The sequence below is a fragment of the Pongo pygmaeus genome, chromosome 3 (genome assembly GCF_028885625.2).
Source record: "Pongo pygmaeus isolate AG05252 chromosome 3, NHGRI_mPonPyg2-v2.0_pri, whole genome shotgun sequence".
Taxonomy (NCBI): domain Eukaryota; kingdom Metazoa; phylum Chordata; class Mammalia; order Primates; family Hominidae; genus Pongo; species Pongo pygmaeus.
The window spans coordinates 172,391,450-172,410,891 of NC_072376.2; the positions used below are offsets into that span (position 1 = coordinate 172,391,450).

Consider the following 19,442-nt stretch of genomic DNA (forward strand, 5'->3'; position numbering starts at 1 on the left):
GAAAGTACTTTGTATTTTCTTCCCACTTTTTATTCTCTGATCATGTATGTGGTAATTATTTGACTTCTATTATTGTCTAAACAAATACTAAATTCAAAACATTTCTGATAATTTCTGGCCCACATTTTTCTTAAATCTACGAATCTTTGCTTGTCCAAAGAAATTTAGCAACTATAAGGGGTGGAAAAAAGTAAAATGCATGGTCTATGGGTAATAGTGTCATAGTTTATGGTGAGGGGTGAGGGATGATGGCTAAAGAAAACAGAGGCTAGAAACTGCAGAATTAACTGGGATGTGCTTCAGAGGACCATGACTTGTTCATTTGCCTTTATAATTCAAATCAAAAGGTCAATGCATTGGTAAAACAATGATTCCTGCCTCCCATATATGATAGATGTGGGTCATCTCTTGCAATGGTATTCATAATTGCTTTACTGCTTCTCCAGAAATAAATACATTTTATGGTACAGCACAGACACTCCTACTCATTCCAGAAATAAAAGTTTTATGAAACAGAACGTATTCTTTCTATAACTGATGTGCTTTGATAGTTTAACTTATTTTTTAAAAAATACTGGTAGCAAAAGTAAAGTGATTTCCTGACACATAAATCTGAGGTTGCACAACACTGTCCTATTGGACAGAATCTTTGGGTACACCTGTCATTATCATTTTCCTTATTGCCAGAGCCCCCCGTGTAATGAAAAGTCTTATGTAGGAGGGATGACTTAGAGTCCAATCAGAACATGCCATTGCCCAACTGGGCTAGAGAAAACCACTCAGTCTGTCCTTCCAGAAATGTTTTATCTGGGAAAATATATTCACAGAATATATCTTTCTGTTGTGCTTTGTTTTAGCAGTTAATAAACTGTATCCAAGAACATAAAATTTGTCACTAAATCTTAACAGATAAATGGAATGTACATAGGTAATGTTTGATTATGTACAAGAAACATCTAGTATAATATTTAGCCAAAAGTTTGAATGATGTCATGACTATTATAATAATGACAATAATAGCAGTTCTCATTTATTGAGTATTTACTCTGTGCCAAGGACTTTTATCATCTTTATTGCATTTTATTCTCACAGCTATCTAGTAAAGCAGATATTGTATTTTTCTTTTGAAGTGAGAAAACTATGACTTAGGGAAATTAATCAACTTGCCCAAAGTAATACAACTAGTAAGCATTTAAATGTCTGATGTACACCCTGTTCTCTTTACCACTCCCTTTAAAGTCCAGCATGACCTTTGGAAGCAGATGGTCTTGAATCATGTCACTGCCACAGTTTTTTTTTTTTAAGAGACAGAGTCTCACTCTTTCACCCATTATGGAGTGCATTGTCACAATCACAGTTCATTTTTATAACCTCAAACTGTTGGGCTCAAGCAGTCCTCCCACCTCAGCCTCCTGAGTAGCTGGGACTATAGGCACGCACCACCACACATGGCTAATTTTTTAAATATTTTGTAGAGATAGGGTCTTGCCACATTGCTCAGGCTGATCTTAAACTCCTGGCCTCAAGCAATCCTCCTGCCTCGGCCTTCCAAAATGTTAGGATTACAGGCATGAGCCACTGCGCCTGGTCTTGCCATCTCTTAATTATATGATGCTGATGCTGAGCCTTGGTTTCCTCCCTATGAAATGAAAAAGAAAACGCACTTCACAGAGCCATAGTGAGGAGTAAGGAAAGAACTTAGTGTGTAATTAGTAAAGCTACTGAATGATAAGAAAACACAGGATTTTTAAAAATAGAAAACCCAGTACTTGAAGAGACTGTGACATCAACAGCTAGAACCCTACCAAGGTGTAAGCTGTTTCTCCACAGCATTCCCATAGGAAGGAAGAGCAATCAAACTTCCTTTTTTGCCAACTTGTGGGCTAAAAAATGGTATATCAGTTTTCATTTTCATTTATCATATCATGTTGTTAATTTTTTAATTGATCTTTTTAATGGATTTGATCCATGGAAAATATTCCTTAGAATGTTTGAGTTAAATATAGTTATTTCTGCTGACTATTTTAGGCATTCACCTGCCCAAAAGGCACAGGAATGAACCAACTGACTTGTTGGAGAATTCTCAGAGCTACCTTTCATTTTCACTCTTATAATAATAAGCCTTATATCTCATTTACAATAGAAATTTCCCATTTGAAGTTTAGTAATGTCTTTAGTGGTGTTAGAACTGGAGTTACAATGTAAACTGCTGCCTCTAATTCAACAAGTAAGAGTCATCATTTCCACAGTGACAGAATTCTTTGTGTACCTGCAAGAAATTCAGCTGGTGCTAAAGACACTTGAGATGTATTTTTCAATAAGCAAAATTGTAGGGCATTTAGAAAGAAAGGACCCTAAAACATTCTTTTTGAACACTTGTTTTTAATAAAAGTTGTAGTTTTTACAAAGTATGTCTTTGGCTTTTCAGAACAACTCTTGGAATTTATGCACCAGTTGCCTGCTTTTGCCAATATGACAATGTCAGTGAGGCGAGAACTCTGTGCTGTGATGGTGTTCGCAGTGGTGGAAAGAGCAGGGACCATAGTGTTAAATGATGGTGAAGAGGTGAGTGACTATTCCTACCACTTAAAAAGTTTCTTCTTAAAGATATCTCAATACAGCAATTGAACAAAACCCCAATTCTTACTTTTTCCTTTTTAATACCCAACAACAGTAAGTTTGAATAATTCAAGAATTATGGTACACCTGTTATGTCACTGTATTAGTCCATTTTCACACTGCTGATAAAGAAATACCTGAGACTGGGAAGAAAAAGAGGTTTAATTGAACTTACAGTTCCACGTGGCTCGGGAGGCCTCAGAATCATGGCAGGAGGTGAAAGGCACTTCTTACATGGCAGCGGCAAGAGGAAAAATGAGGAAGATACAAAAGCTGAAACCCCTGATAAAACCATCAGATCTCATGAGACTTATTCACTACCATGAGAACAGTGTAGGGGAAACCACCCTCATGATTTAAATTATCTGCCACCGGGTCCTTTCCACAACACATGGGAATTATGGGAGTATAACTCAAGATGAGATTTGGATGGGGACACAGAGCCAAACCGTATGAGTCACTATATTCCAAATTCATTATATTTCCCATTATTTACAGAATTTCATGTGCAAATAGAAAGTTTTTGATATATTAACTTTTCAGTTTTTGCATCTTAAATACTCATAAATTTAATGCCTTTTGTCAGACAAAATGATATTCTCATTGAGGCAGTGATGATCATTTTGTCTACATGAGCTTTGGGGGGACAGAGAAATTTTTTTCCTTGTGTCATTTTAGAGAAGAATATCCAAAGTCAAATTAAAAGGGCATTATGATATACATTCTGTGCTAGGCATATGGAAATATGTAGATATGTGACTGTGTTTTATTCCTTATTCTGTGAACTTGTTAAACAGTAAACTTGAGTTACTTGTTTTATCTCCAAAATGGAAGATCTGCTAATTCATTTTTAGGGACCATACTAGCACTTACAGCTGTATGATCATGATGTTACTTTCTGCTTTGTCTTCATTTTTTTGGATTAGCTGGACTCCTGGTCAGTGATTCTCAATGGATCTGTGGAAGTGACTTATCCAGATGGAAAAGCAGAAATACTGTGTATGGGAAATAGTTTTGGTGTCTCTCCTACCATGGACAAAGAATACATGAAAGGAGTGATGAGAACAAAGGTGGATGACTGCCAGGTATAAAATATATCATTAAAAATATATATTTTATTCTTAATAAAGAACACTTATATGCCATTGTGATGAGATTTTTCTCCCTATATAAATATCTTACAAATAAAGTTGTTTTTTTTTTTGAGATAGAGTATTGTTCTGTCACCTAGGCTGGAGTGCAGCGGCACGATCTCGGCTCACTGCAACATCTGCCTCCTGAGTTCTAGTGATTCCCCTGTCTCAGCCTCCCAAGTAGCTGGGATTACAGGCACTTGCCACCACACCCACCTAATTTTCGGGTTTTTTGGGGGGGCTTTTTTTTTTTTTTTTGAGACAGAGTCTCTGTCTCCCAGGCTGGAGTGCAGTGGCGCGATCTCAGCTAACTGCACCCTCCACCTCCTGAGTTCAAGCGATTCTCCTGCCTCAGTCTCCCGAGCAGTTGGGACTACAGGCGTGCACCACCACGCCCACCTAATTTTTGTATTTGTAGTAGAGATGGGGTTTCACCATATTGGCCATGCTGGTCTCGAACTCCTGACCTCGTGATCCACCTGCCTCAGCCTCCCAAAGTGCTGGGATTAGAGGTGTGAGCCACTGCACCTGGCCTTTTTGTATTTTTAGCAGAGACGAGGTCTTGCCGTGTTGGCCAGGCTGGTCTCAAACTCCTGACCTCAAGTGATCCCCCCACCTCAGCCTCCCAAAGTGCTGGGATTACAGGCGTGAGCCACCATGCCTGGCACCAATAAGATTTTAATGTGGAACTGTTACTTTTAGTCTTATAACACCCAGAAAAGTAAAAATTAATCTCCATTTTACTTGAACTGCACATAACTATGTGTTCGACTAAAAAAAAAGTGTTAGGTAAGGATGGTATTTTTAAATTGCCATCAGTAATTAATAATCTCATCAAAATATGGAAGTGAAATGCACATTAATAAAAGTGATATGAAATAGTTATGCAGTGTTTTTATTTAAATACATGTAAGAAATTGATTTTAGAAGAGTCATGGAAATTAATCATAGTGTGAATCAGTAGAATGACTTGCTAGTTAAATAATAGCTAATAAAAAGAAAATACTTGATATCAAAAGAGAAATAGTATCAGTATTGATATTTTATTAATAGTCATTATTTAAAAGCATCTAATAATTGACTAGAGAAAATACTAAGGCCAAATATGAAACTAGATTGATTTAACTGGCAACCACTATATTACAGAGAAATACATTTAAGATACTTTTGATATTATTAGGTGTTTATAATTTATGACGTCTTCTAAAAGAATTTGTCTCTGAAACAAAATTAAATGTAAACAACCAAATGATGTGACTTAAACTAATTAAGTGTCATTTGTATTTATTAGTCTGCAGTTTGGAAAACATCTGAATATAGTTTATTTTAAAATAACATAATTGAATTTTTACAGTGTCCGGTCAATGTAAAATGGTATCACTCATTTAAATATTCATTTTAAGCATTTTACTTACTAAAAAGAAAAATGACCATGCCTACACATAAAATTATCTATAGAATCTAAATAATTCCACCAGCTAATTCCGTCCATGAGCACCATAGAGGAGAAAAAATATAAGGCTATGAATTCAGTGTTTTAAATATGTAATGCCAGAAACGCATTCTAAATATATTTACTTCCCAATTATTTTGTATAATAGAGGAAAACAAAATGATATGAGAGGGAAACAAAATGGTTAATTCTCAGTTACATGGTATAATAGAGGAAAACAAATGGTAAATATTGAAGTCTTTATTTAGTGGGAATGGGCATTTAAAAGGAATTATATATGCTGTTTCAGCTCTGTAATTGTACTCTTAAAAAAAAAAAAAACTAAACTAAACTGAGTCAAAGCAAGCTAGCAAATTGTTAAAGCCTTTTCCTGTCTCCTGTTTTCTCAGTTCTTCCCTGACCCCTTCTACATAGTGGTATTACAATAGTGTTTGAGTTAGAGTGTGTGTCCTTAACGAGCAAGTAAAAGTTTGGTTTTTTTTGAGAATTCAGCCATTGCATTAATACCCCTTAATTAGCGAAACCCTTTTGTTAGAAATTTTGTAAGTATGAGACTGAAATGATATGTGGCATAGAAATGTTTCAGGATAATTGATTGAAATGTTATATGACTGAATATTACAGAGTGCTTAAGTCATGTCAAATGCACCAGGTAACATTATTTATCTGGGAGTTCTGGAAAAGGAAGAGGAAGTAGGGGTTATGTTAGGGAAGAGAATCTAATTTATTTACAAAGTGAGGGATTAGTGGGAAACCCAGATAGTCAACAGGGAAGAGTCCAATTCAAAAGAAAACTCTGATTAAGATATATAGACTCCTATAGCTCCTAGTATGAAGTTAATTATGAAGAGGGTCAAGGGTGAGGTACCTGCTAAAGAAAGTCCCTATCTTCCTTTCTGCTACACTCCACACCACTGTAAAAGGAATACGTTAAATCAGGGATTTCATTCTTGTACTTCCATTGACTCATCTGCTCAGGCCTAGCATTTTATCCCTAAGGAATTCCTTAAACAGGGATGGAGAATGAATTTTGGCATTTTAATGTAAGTACTTGCTTGGGATACCATTTTAAGGTATTTCTATTAAAATGTCATTTATCTGTCAGAAAATACAAATGTTAGCTCATCTCCTTGTTGGGAGAAGTAAAGGAAACAGTGAGAACCATATTTTTATTCATGCATAAAATAGCCTCCATGAGTTTCTGTCATTTTACTGACCATATTGTAGGGAAGCAAGTTATTGAGTGAAATGAACAAAAATGATGCTATCTTTACCAAGAAAAAACAACTTTGCATAGGCTTTGCCATCATTGTCTTATATTTCAGGGAGTTCCAAAATGAATATTGGTTTCTGTAGTAAGATGGTTGAGCTCATGTTAAGCCTAAGAACACAATGATGAATGGATTAAATTTAAGATTTATTTGTTTGGATCCCATGATATGGTCAAGCCCTTGTTTTGCTCTGGGTCCCTTCTTTATATTCTCTTCCAGTTCTCCCACTTCAGTGTCTATTCTTACTCCCTGTCTGGTGTGAAAGGACAAAGTTCAGAGCTTGATATACACACCCTATGGTACCAGGCAATTGGTAATGGTTTTCCATTACCCACATGTACCTCTTTTCTTTTTCCCTTCTCTTGTTGCCCTTTCTTTATTTCCTCTTTTACCCTCTTACTCCCTTTATTCTTTTCCCTTTTTTTCTTCTCCACTGCCTGTGTCTTAGGCCTGTCATTGACACCCAGACATTGCTTAGCCCTGCCCTCTACCCTTCAAGTGGGGAATGAACACTTGGATACCTATGTGAACAATTAGGTATGAATTTCCCTCACAGACTGCAAAGTGCCAGTTTAAATAGATCTAACCTGTTAAAGCAAATCTATGTTAGACTCACCTCTTCCTGGAATCATAGGCTCTCATAGCACTTAGAATGTAAGAAACAGTTTTGAATGAGAATACAGTTTGCTGTGGATAAATTGAAAATTGATTACACTATATGTGGATTGAATTTTAATTTTATTTCCTTCATCATCTGTAATGTTTTACTTAAATACAAATTATAATGTCATGCCCAAAGGAAAATAATCCTATAATATAAACTGTCATTGACTTTTATAAGTGAATTCTTACTTGAATTTTTATTTCATACCAGGATACTGAGATCATATAGTACTTTCATGGGCTTACAGAAATCTGAAACCCATGAGATTTACAGAAACCTGAAACCTCAGTAAAGCAATTCAGAGATTTTCTGAACAGGTACGGTGGCTCATGCCTGTAATCCCAGCACTTTGGGAGGCCAAAGCAGGCGGATCATGAGGTCAGGAGTTCGAGACCAGCCTGGTGAAATCCCGTCTGTACTAAAAATACAAAAAAATTACCTGGGCATGGTGGTGCGCACCTGTATAATCCCAGCTACTTGGGAGGCTGAGGCAGGAGAATCACTTGAACCCAGGAGGTGGAGGTTGCAGTGAGCTGAGATCGCGCCACCGCACTCCAGCCTGGGTGATAGAGTGAGATTCTCTCAAAAAAAAAAAAAAAAAACTCAAAGATTTTCAACTGACTTCATCATATTAGTTAAAATTAAATGTTACCTGTGGATTTCATATTAGATCTGTAAATTTGTTATAGCAAAAATAAGTTGCTTATTTTAAAAAAGATAAATATTTTCAAGTAAAATGTATTCCTTTTAAGGTACCAGTTCTATATGACCATATTAGAAATTCAGTTTGGGATTTTTTTTTTTTTCCTTTTTGGATGGTGTTTCAGCTTGCTATAGAATAAATGCCAAAATGTCTGTCTAGACACTAAGAATTTCAAATCAAATGTATTCTAATTTAAAAAAGTCTGTAGTCAAGATTAATTTTAGTACATTTCTCTTCATAAAGCATTTTTCCCTTATATCTACTTATTCAGTTGAATTCAGGGATGTATTTCTTTTTTAGAAGATAAATGAGAAAATGAGTATTTAATTATGTTCTCTCAAACTGAGCACAAGAAAGAACACCTAGAATTGGGTGTTCCCTAGAATGGGAATAAAACTATTCTAAATCTCTTACATGTATTTGGGAATAATTTTGCTGCTGTGTACAAAGAAAGAAAATATTTTTTAGATAAGAAACTAAGGATCATGTATTTTGAAACATTACACACCTGTGGTCAGTGTTAAGGAAATTGCTTAGAAATAATGGTAACAGTTTATTTATAAAATTAGTCTGATACTATGAGCAATATTTTTAAAAATGTAATATCAGAGCTCTAAAGGTATTTTTAATATAATTAAAGTATGCATAATTACTAGTACAAAAAAAGCCTATATCTTTTGATTTGTAACTTTTTGCTTCAAAATGCTTATTAGAAAAAACTAGTGAGATTAGCCAACTCTGGGAGAAACATGATACTGCAATATGCTGTTCCTCTTATGAACTGCTGCTTCTACTTAAAATCTATTGATTATGCAGAAAGCATGAAAAATATAGAAAGATACTAAAACGAAAGTTGCTCATAATTTGCATTGCTCAGAAATAATATTAACAGTTTATTTCCCTCCAAGATTTTGATGTGCATGTATAATTTATTTTAAAATGGCCAGCATGTAGTTATGAGGCATCGGGCTGTTTACTCACCTGTACAGTGGGGATAATAGCACCTTCCTCATGGTTTCATTAGGAGGATGAATTGAAAAAGTTCCATACGGCTGCCACAGTGTGATGGTGATGGTGGTGATGATGATGGTGTTGTCATTATGATTATCGTAAAACATTAATATGAGCAATATAAAAAGAATAATGTATTATCAGAGCTCTAAATGCCCTATGAAATCATGATTTCAGGTGGTTGCATCATATTTTATCTTATTCACAATATAATTTAACCACCTCATTTTTCATCTTCTTCACATTAAGGAAAAAAAGAAATACCATGCTTCTTTCCATTTCCAAATGATCTCTTGTCTCCTCACTGACCTCTAGTTAATTTCTATAATAAGTGATTTCTATCATTCATTCTTAACTTTCTTTAAAACTTCTAAGAAATGTAATTTCTTAAGTGGTTTGCCCTAAGCTCTGAAATTTTTTATATTTGGGGTCAGGGAGAGTAATGACTTCATATGCAGATTTTTAACTTTTTCTTTAACAGCAAGGATTACCCTTAATACCAGTTATAAGGATAATGTTTTGAGCTATAACATATATGTGGTTTGTGTTTTGACCTTCTTTGAACAAGCTTTCTAAAATGGTGTTTCATCAATATAATTAGCAAATTAATATATCTACTCCATATGTATCTTTGAGTGTCTGTATCTTTCATTAAAATCATTCTTATTCAAAAATTGTTGCTTTTTCAAATTCTTTTAATTCACTAAATGATAACTAAGTTTTTACATCTATTCTCCTACAATTCCACTCCCCCCACTGCAGTGTTTTTTAATTGTGAAAGAAGCATGAAAAAGCTATCTTCTAATTTTGTCTTTTGATTTTTAAAATTGTTAGGATTTTGAATGTAAAATACATATAAGTATTCTAAAAATGAAACTTTTCTTGACCAAGGAAGACATACATTAAAAGTAGAGAAGTCTGATTAAGGTTCGTTACAGCATTAATTTAGAAAGTATGGGAAAGACAGGGAAAAATGTCAGTTTTAAATAATTAAAACACTAAATTATTAGTACTGCTAGGTCTTTTGCAAGCACTTTATCATTAACATGTGACTTATGTTTTATTCCAGTTTGTCTGCATAGCCCAGCAAGATTACTGCCGTATTCTCAACCAAGTAGAAAAGAACATGCAAAAAGTTGAAGAGGAAGGAGAGATTGTTATGGTGAAAGAACACCGAGAACTTGATCGAACTGGAACAAGAAAGGGACACATTGTCATCAAGGTAGGACACAGGACCACTCCTCCTTCCCAAGGAAAGGAATTTTTTTGGTAGTACTGGTTGTGGCAATTTAGGATTTTTTTCATTTTTAAGCCTATCTCTTAAAGGTTATCAGTTGTGCAAAATCTTTATGTATGATCTTCTGATGAATAGCAGTTTCATTAATTCTTAACTGTGTTACTACCCCATTCATTTTGTGTTGAATGTTTGAAATCCCAGTACCATATAAATGTCATATACATCTATCTATCTATCTGTCTATCTCTCTATCTATCTGTCTATCTATCTATAGTAATTAAACCTTTTCTTTGTTACAGGGTACCTCAGAAAGGTTAACAATGCATTTGGTGGAAGAGCATTCAGTAGTAGATCCAACATTCATAGAAGACTTTCTGTTGACCTATAGGACTTTTCTTTCTAGCCCAATGGAAGTGGGCAAAAAGTTATTGGAGTGGTTTAATGACCCGAGCCTCAGGGATAAGGTTGGAAATATATTCTATTTTGGCTTTTAAATATGAAATGTAAACCTAAAGATACTTTAATGTATATATTTGTCACAGCAATTATGTCCAGATTAATGTAATGAAATAGGAGAATGTACTTCTTAAGCAAAAACAAAAAAAACAAAAAGGTGATACAAAATATTAGTTCAGCCTTAGAAATATGAACAAAATATTAGTTCAGCCTTCTTTAAACACAGAAGCCAATAAATTGGCCACCAAATGTTTAAACATTTTTTAAGTTCTGTTGGGAGTGGGTTAAAACATAATAAAACATCTGGATTCCATAGGAATCTACATTTTCTAGTTTGGTAGTAAGTGTACACCAGATAAAAGTTACAATTTTTAAATTGGCACCAGAGCAGCATTTCATGACAGTCATCACTCTCTGTAGGCCCCAGGATTATAATTCTAAGGAGACCATCTAGAGCTCTTGAGAGCTCTAAGGCCAGATTGGATGATAAACTACATTGTCTTATCTCCTTTCTTTTATATTCTGCACCCTTACAGAGCTTTCTAGGCTTAATAGTGTTGATTCTCTTTGTCCAGTCTGTTCTTCTACCTTGACTTTCTAGTTTCTGTCTTTCGTATTAGCTGATTTTTGTTTTATTACACCTTTGCTTTTATTTTGATCTGTTTCAAATGCATTTTGAAAGTTAGACAAGTTTTAAGTTAAATACCCTCACAGACTCAGAACCTTTCCTGGCAAAGCAACATGAAGTCTATATTCAAAGTAAAAATACTCATTTTCAGAAGGGCATCCTCATTGAAGATTTTATTATTGTTAATTTATTTTCCTGTTTATTATTATTAGGTAAATTGTTTGAAAGTTGGATATCTTTTCTGGAATGACTTTAATCACATTTTTGGCACTAAAAAGGAAACTTATTGAAAATAATTGACTTTTCAGGTTACACGGGTAGTATTATTGTGGGTAAATAATCACTTCAATGACTTTGAAGGAGATCCTGCAATGACTCGATTTTTAGAAGAATTTGAAAACAATCTGGAAAGAGAGGTAATATTTGTGTTTTTTTAAAGATCAGCTTAAAGTTCATTTTATTCAGCCTGTTTTTGAGTTGACACTACTGTTTCTGAACTCTTACAGAAAATGGGTGGACACCTAAGGCTGTTGAACATCGCATGTGCTGCTAAAGCAAAAAGAAGATTGATGACGTTAACAAAACCATCCCGAGAAGCTCCTTTGCCTTTTATCTTACTTGGAGGCTCTGAGAAGGGATTTGGAATCTTTGTTGACAGTGTAGATTCAGGTAGCAAAGCAACTGAAGCAGGCTTGAAACGGGGGGATCAGGTATGCTATTTCTAAACTCAGATTTAAGGGTGAATTTTGGTGTCTGGTTTTGTTTTTTTTTTGCAGTCAATTTTGATACATTTTATAATTTCATTTTTAGATATTAGAAGTAAATGGCCAAAACTTTGAAAACATTCAGCTGTCAAAAGCCATGGAAATTCTTAGAAATAACACACATTTATCTATCACTGTGAAAACCAATTTATTTGGTAAGTATTTTGCATACTTTTCATTTTTCTCCTTTTGGTCTTTTTAATATTCCAAACATCATAAGAAAGCATATATGGTAAAAGCATAGATTAGATCTAAATAAAAAGCTACTGACTTAACCATAAAAAATATTTTTAATCTGTCTTTATTGATAACTGAAATCTTTTATTGATAAATACTAAAATACCCATAAAGAGTATACTACTCTTTTTAAACTTGTTTCGATAGAGTAACATACCAAGCAGATTTGGCATGATTCGTTTATTGTGTGGTATTGTTTTTCTGCAGGTTTGCAGTTTTGATAACTGAAGTCTATACTTCTCATATATTTCCAAGTTCCACAATTGCTTTAGAATTGTTCAGATATCTTATAATTGCCATTATGTGGTGTTTCTGTTTTCATTTATTTTAGTATTTAAAGAACTTCTAACAAGATTGTCAGAAGAGAAAAGAAATGGTGCCCCCCACCTTCCTAAAATTGGTGACATCAAAAAGGCCAGTCGCTACTCCATTCCAGATCTTGCTGTAGATGTAGAACAGGTGATAGGACTTGAAAAAGTGAACAAAAAAAGTAAAGCCAACACTGTTGGAGGAAGGAACAAGCTGAAAAAGATACTCGACAAGACTCGGATCAGTATCTTGCCACAGAAACCATACAAGTAAGCATCTGCATACGTTTTCTGTGCATTATTTTATTTTGTTAAAATGATATGCAAAGGTAGTGATGTAATTAACGTTTGCATGAGTCTGAAAACTGTTCTAGGTTTTTGTGACTGAGCTATTTTGGAAGCAGTATTAAACAATCAAATTTGTTTTAATCTCGTTTTTGCCACTTTTTTGGCTATTCCCAATCTTCTTTAAAGATAGTTTAGCATTTCCTCATTTGAACTATTTTTTGGGGGTTTGGACTTTTTATTTTATTTTTTAATTTTTATTTATGTATTTATTTATTTATTTAGAGAAAGAGTCTCACTCTTATTGCCCAGGCTGGAGTGCGGTGGCACGATCTCGGCTCACTGCAACCTCTGCCGCCCAGATTCAAGTGATACTCCTGCTTCAGTCTCCCGAGTAGCTGGGATTACAGGTGCCTGCCACCGCGCCCGGCTAATTTTTGTATTTTTAGTAGAGACAGGGTTTCACCATCTTGGCCAGGCTGGTCTTGAACTCCTGACCCCGTTATCCACCCGCCTCGGCCTCCCAAAGTGCTGGGATTACAGGTGTGAGCCACTGCGCCCAGCCGCAGGTTTGAACTTTTTAAAAGTGTGTGTTTGCCTCCTGTCTCCTCCATCATGATTTAGAGTTGCTTTTTCTACTGTATTTTGTTTCTGGATATCTTCTTTACCAACAGCATCTGCTCTTTACCAATCAAGTCATTGCTTTATCCAGTTGCCACTATTCATCCCTATCATTCTCTATTTTCCCTTCTCTCTTCTATTTTCAGTTATTTAATTACTGTCAAGGCATCAACAACCAAGCACAGAACTTTCATTTTTCCTAGTCAGCTTAGTAGTCAGAATGTCAGGTGTATTCTTGAATTTCTTCTTGGTTATTTATTTATGCCAGGAGCTCAGCCAGGCTAGACAAAATTGCAGGTATTTCTGATGCTTTTTAAGCTTGCTTGTTTGCTTGCTTATTTCTTCATTTTAGTTCCTTCTTGAGTCTAGGGATGTTTTATAAAACTTGATTACTGTCAACCATTTCTCACTGTGCCACATTTAGTTATATAGTCCCCAAACTACAGTGTTAGATAATAACTTTAAAACATATAATTTCTTTCTTTGATAATTTAATGGGTCTAAAGACATGCAGTAGATATGCAGGACTATATCAAACACTTCTTTTTCTTTTTTAAAAAAATTCCGTTTCAGATCTTTTTTAAGAAAACTCCATTTCAGATAAAATTTTCATCCACAGATTAGAGAAATGTGATTTAAAATATACTATTGATTGGTTGAGTTGTCCCAATGAAACTATAGAGTAATGATTGGTGGTTTTGTATCAGCTGAAGAAGTCTTCTATAGCAGAGTCCTAAGGATAAGCAGTGAGTAGTATTTATAGGCTCAAGAGGGTATTTATATTGAGTAAGTTTCTAAGAGACAATGGATTAGGGCACCTGGCATTTACAGAAAATAAGAATCAATTTTTAAAATAACCCTTGTTGATGAAAAGCTTATTTTTAAATGGATGAAAAAATAAATTACCTAAATGCAGATTTTTAAAATTAATTAATTTTTTTGAGACAGAGTCTCACTCTGTCAGTCAGGCTGGAGTGAAATTGCTGTGATGTGCTCACTGCAACCTCCACCTCCTGAGCTCAAGCAATTCTCATTCGTTAGCCTCCTGAGTAGCTGGGATTACAGGTGTGCACCACCATGCTCGGCTAATTTTTTTTATTTTTAGTAGAGACAAGATTTTGCTGTTTGGCCAGGCTGGTCTCGAGCTCCTGTCCTCAAATGACCCACCCACCTGGGCTTCTCAAAGTGCTGGGATTACAGGCATGAGCCACCACACCCAGTCCTAAATGCAGAATTATTAACAGCACAATAACAAAAAAAGATCTTAGAGTCATATTTGACCATGAGTTAAATAAGAACCTTTAAAAAAAGTTGGTATGACCCTGGCAAGTATAAATAGAAATGTGACATGTAAGAACTGGGATGTAATCCATCAGCAATACTGGATGTTGGAAAGGAACACGATATGAGAATACTATGTATAATTTTGTTCTGTGTGTATTTAAAAATACTCAAAAGCTAGACAAGGGAAAAGAAAAAGAATGATTAGATGTGTTGATTTTAAAACACTGAGGAAACATCTTAAATAATTTGTATTTAGGAAAATATATGGCTCATTTAAAGATTTATCATGAAAATTATTTGAAATCATATGTGTAATGCAATTGAAAAGAAAAAATAATTAAAGGAAGTTTCACAAAGCTGTAGGATCTATCATATTGTTAACAGACTTGATTTATACTATACTAGCTATTAAATTTTTCTATAAATTATCATTTGTGTATGAAGATTTTTTTTTTGACAAAGCTACTAAACTAGCAATTAGAGAAGTCTAGATAGAGTATACTGTTGAGTTTTTGCCTCAAACATTATCAGCCTTAGAGAAGCTAAGATGCTAGATAATGGTAAATTGGCAAGGTAGGCACAATCGGGTGATGTGCATAGAGAGGAAGGAGAACATGGGGCATGAGCTCCCAGAATTCAGATTTGGCTGCCAAGTAAGTAGAAAAAGACTAATGAACCCAGAGACAAGAAGGAGTAAGTCAGCACACTATAAAACCAGCGAAGATCGAAAGACAATTTCAGTAACAAGGAAAGTGTTGGAGAGGTAGAATCATAAGAGGATGTGCCCAGAAAGGGACATTTCTGAATTAGGTCTTGGATATAAAATAGTTTCAATCCAAGAGTGGCTGCATGTCTGGATGACAGAGATGTAGGTGAGTAATGAAGAAACAGAGTAGAAAAAAAAAAAAAAAGAAAGAAACAGAGTAGAAAGGCAGTTCATCATGTAAGGTGTTAAAGTGTTGTGGAGAAATGGTTCTTAAAGGTTGAGTGCGCGGTGGCTCACGCTTATAATCCCAGCACTTTGGGAGGCCGAGGCGGGCGGATCATGAGGTCAGGAGATCAAGACCACGGTGAAACCCTGTCTCTACTAAAAATACAAAAAATTAGCCGGGCATGGTGGCGGGCGCCTGTAGTCCCAGCTACTCGGAGAGGCTGAGGCAGGAGAATGGCGTGAACCCGGGAAGCGGAGCTTGCAGTGAGCCTATGGCCTGGGCGACAGAGTGAGACTCCGTCTCAAAAAAAAAAAAAGGTTGAGTGTGCCTGCAAGATGCTAATATTTGTAGCCTTTTGTGCTGGAGTGGCCCAGCCAGCTATGCTTTGTCCTGAGCCCATAAAAATGATCTCATGTCATATATTACATAGCAGGTTTTTGGCAGAGACTGCTTTATATAGTTGAAAAATAAAATTCCACTAACGTAAAAGTTTTCATCTTTTACAGAATATTAATACTTTTAGTCTTTATGCCTGTTATATGATTAAATAGAAATTTAATTTTGTCCCAGACTGACCTATGAATTTGAAATAATTCACACTGAAATTGTCTTTTTTTTTTTTTATTTTTTTTATTTCAATAGCTTTTGGGGTACAAGTGGTTTTTTGTTACATGGGTGAATTATATAGTGGTGGTGAATTCTGAGATTTTAGTGCACCCATCACCCAAGTAGTATACATTGTACCTAATGTGTAGCTTTGTTTAATCCCTGGCCCCCACCTCACCCTTCCTCTTCTGAGTCTCCAAAGTCCATTGTATCACTCAGTATGCCTTTGCCTACTCATAGCTTAGCTCCCACTTATAAGTGAGACCATAGGGATTTTGGTTTTCCACCATTATTTCACTTAGAATAATGACCAACAGCTCCATCCAAGTTGCTGCAAAAGACATTATTTTGTTCCTTTTTATGGCTGAGTAATATTCCATGGTGTAGCTATAAATGCATTTTCTTTATCCACTCATTAGTCAATGTGCACTTAGGTTGCTTCCATGTTTTTGCAGTTGTGAATTGTGCTGCTCTAAACAAAACATGTGCAAGTGTCTTTTTCGTATAATGTGAAATTGTCTCTAGTTTTACTTTTTGTCTTTAAAAAATGTTTTTGCCCTTATTTGCCTCTATAATTTCCATTTTCAAAAAAAAAAGTAAAGGGAAGAAATGTTGCTATTTTTTTTAGCATAGTCATTAAAAATAGTAGTTATTATGATCAAGCCCTAATGTGTGAAAAGACTAATAAATGCTAAATTTCATTTTATTTATGACACCTTAGTTTATATTCCAACCTTAATATAATTTTCCTCTTATTTCAAGGTGTTTATAGAAACTAGTCTGAGCTATATAACCATTTTCTTGTGACCCCAGTTATTTCTGTGTGTGTTTGCTTATTGCTTTATTTGAGGTTTTGTTTTGGAAACAGTTGACCCTTCAAATCTAGAAATAGTTTTTACATATTATTAAATCATGTTTCAAGAGTTCACAGTAACAGGCTTTTTATAAATGGAAATGAGTTTGTCACTGTCAATAATAACCAGTATTTCTCTGGATACTTAAATGTGTAGCTAGAAATTTTGATCAGAGAATTAAAAGTGAGTCATTGGATTTCTGTTGGCTTTTCTTTGATGCTAGGAAATGTCACCATGCACCACTTTTTTTTATGCTCTGTATAATCAAGAAATAATGTCTGTGTCAGTCTCCTTACATTTGACTGCATAGTGATCTCATTTTTTCTCTAAAACATCGAGAATAAAATTAAGACACTTTGGATTTTTTTCCTCCTCTTTTCATTTTACCCAATTTCTTCAACTATTGAAGGTCAGATTATAAAATAATTTATCATTCTGATGCAGAACTATCAGTTGAGTGAGATGAATGTATTCTTTTTAATGTGCTTTTTCTTAAATCCATTTCCATCAGAAGCTAGAACTTATTTTTTTTTTTAAATATATTTCTATGCTGAGAAACTACTAATATTTTTTATGGCTTATCTACTTAGAAAAACCATAGGTCTGGCCGGGCACGGTGGCTCACGCCTGTAATCCCAGCACTTTGGGAGGCCGAGACGGGTGGATCACGAGGTCAGGAGATCGAGATCATCCTGGCTAACATGGTGAAACCCTGTCTCTACTCAAAATACAAAAAAATTAGCCGGGCATGGTGGCGGGCGCCTGTAGTCCCAGCTACTCAGGAGGCTGAGGCAGGAGAATGGCATGAACCTGGGAGGCGGAGCTTGCAGTGAGCCGAGATCACGCCACTGCACTCCAGCCTGGGCGACAGAGTGAGACTCCATCTCAAAAAGAAAGAAAGAAAGAAAAACCGTAGGTTTTAGAGAAACATACTATATACTTAAACAGCAAAATGAGGCTGGGTGCTGTGACTCATGCCTGTAATCCTAGCACTTTGGGAGGCCACAGCAGGAGGATCACTTGAGGCCAAGAGTTTCAAGACCAGCTTGAGCAACAAAGCAAGATGCTATATCTAAAAACAAACATAACAAAAAACAAAAACAGCAAAATGAGTTGGATACACTTAAGCAGTAGTTGCTTTTGCAGTTTTCAACCAAATTTATTAATGGTGTTTTTACATTAGCTGCAAAAAAAATGGAATATGGTTTTTGGTCTGTGTCTATTATATAGTGATGACGTACAACTTTTTAACTTGCTGATAATTTTCTAATTTTCCTCTTTGTTCAGTGATATTGGGATTGGTCAGTCTCAAGATGACAGCATAGTAGGATTAAGGCAGACAAAGCACATCCCAACTGCATTGCCTGTCAGTGGAACCTTATCATCCAGTAATCCTGATTTATTGCAGTCACATCATCGCATTTTAGACTTCAGTGCTACGCCTGGTGAGTATCACCAACACTTCTTTTGTTTTCTTACAGTTATCTTTTTATTTCTAACATAATGGTTGTATTAAATCTATCTCTCTTCATTTGGCATGGATTATATCAGATGCTGAGTAAGGATGAAACTTAAACTTCAAGATTTTTGAAATCAGGTGTTGGAACCAGTTCTCTTTACATTCAGCAGAGTATTTTTATATGGCCATAGGCAAATTATCTGTCTGAACTTGTTTCTTCTTTCATAAAATGAAGATAACACATCCCATGCCATGATTACTAAATCATATCAAATAGATAGAGTAAGAGGCATATTTTAGGTCTAATTAATGGACTTTTCAATATAATAAAGATTAACTCTGGATTTAAATTTTATTTCTTTGATGCCAGCATGACAGTCTTGAGTGCTACTGTTGTGTACTGATGTGCTTGCAGCTGTCTGTAGTTCAATCTGTTGTCTTTAGGGAAAGGTGTGTTCTTGCAGCAAAACAGCATGTAGATTGATTCTTTGAGGAAGACCTAGAGTAAGGGAGAGGTAAAAGTTCAGCATTGCTTTTTCTTAAGGAGCTTTTTTCTGATTACTTTGCTTAATTGCATTGCCATATATTAAAATTCTTTCTACTTATGTGTGTGACTTTTCTTTCCCCCAGACTTGCCAGATCAAGTGCTAAGGGTTTTTAAGGCTGATCAGCAAAGCCGCTACATCATGATCAGTAAGGACACTACAGCAAAGGAAGTGGTCATTCAGGCTATCAGGGAGTTTGCTGTTACTGCCACAGCGGATCAGTATTCACTATGTGAGGTCTCTGTCACACCTGAGGGAGTAATCAAACAAAGAAGACTTCCAGATCAGCTTTCCAAACTTGCTGACAGAATACAACTGAGTGGAAGGTATATATTATCTACCTTACTGGATTTCTTTATCCCCTCTTCAAAC

General features: G+C 35.3%; 1 protein-coding gene across 15 annotated transcripts in view; it reads left to right on the forward strand.

Annotated features, from left to right (window-relative positions):
- RAPGEF2 (Rap guanine nucleotide exchange factor 2) overlaps positions 1 to 19,442 on the forward strand; it is a 259,251-nt gene that overhangs the window by 218,963 nt on the left and 20,846 nt on the right. For all 15 annotated transcript variants that reach the window (XM_054484381.2, XM_054484385.2, XM_054484386.2 and 12 more), the window contains 10 exons: positions 2,429 to 2,565; positions 3,546 to 3,704; positions 9,924 to 10,076; positions 10,391 to 10,555; positions 11,484 to 11,591; positions 11,682 to 11,885; positions 11,986 to 12,094; positions 12,508 to 12,754; positions 18,354 to 18,511; positions 19,156 to 19,396. In XM_054484381.2, the coding sequence (XP_054340356.1) occupies positions 2,429 to 2,565; positions 3,546 to 3,704; positions 9,924 to 10,076; positions 10,391 to 10,555; positions 11,484 to 11,591; positions 11,682 to 11,885; positions 11,986 to 12,094; positions 12,508 to 12,754; positions 18,354 to 18,511; positions 19,156 to 19,396 (1,681 nt within the window). The remainder of the gene's footprint in view (positions 1 to 2,428; positions 2,566 to 3,545; positions 3,705 to 9,923; positions 10,077 to 10,390; positions 10,556 to 11,483; positions 11,592 to 11,681; positions 11,886 to 11,985; positions 12,095 to 12,507; positions 12,755 to 18,353; positions 18,512 to 19,155; positions 19,397 to 19,442) is intronic.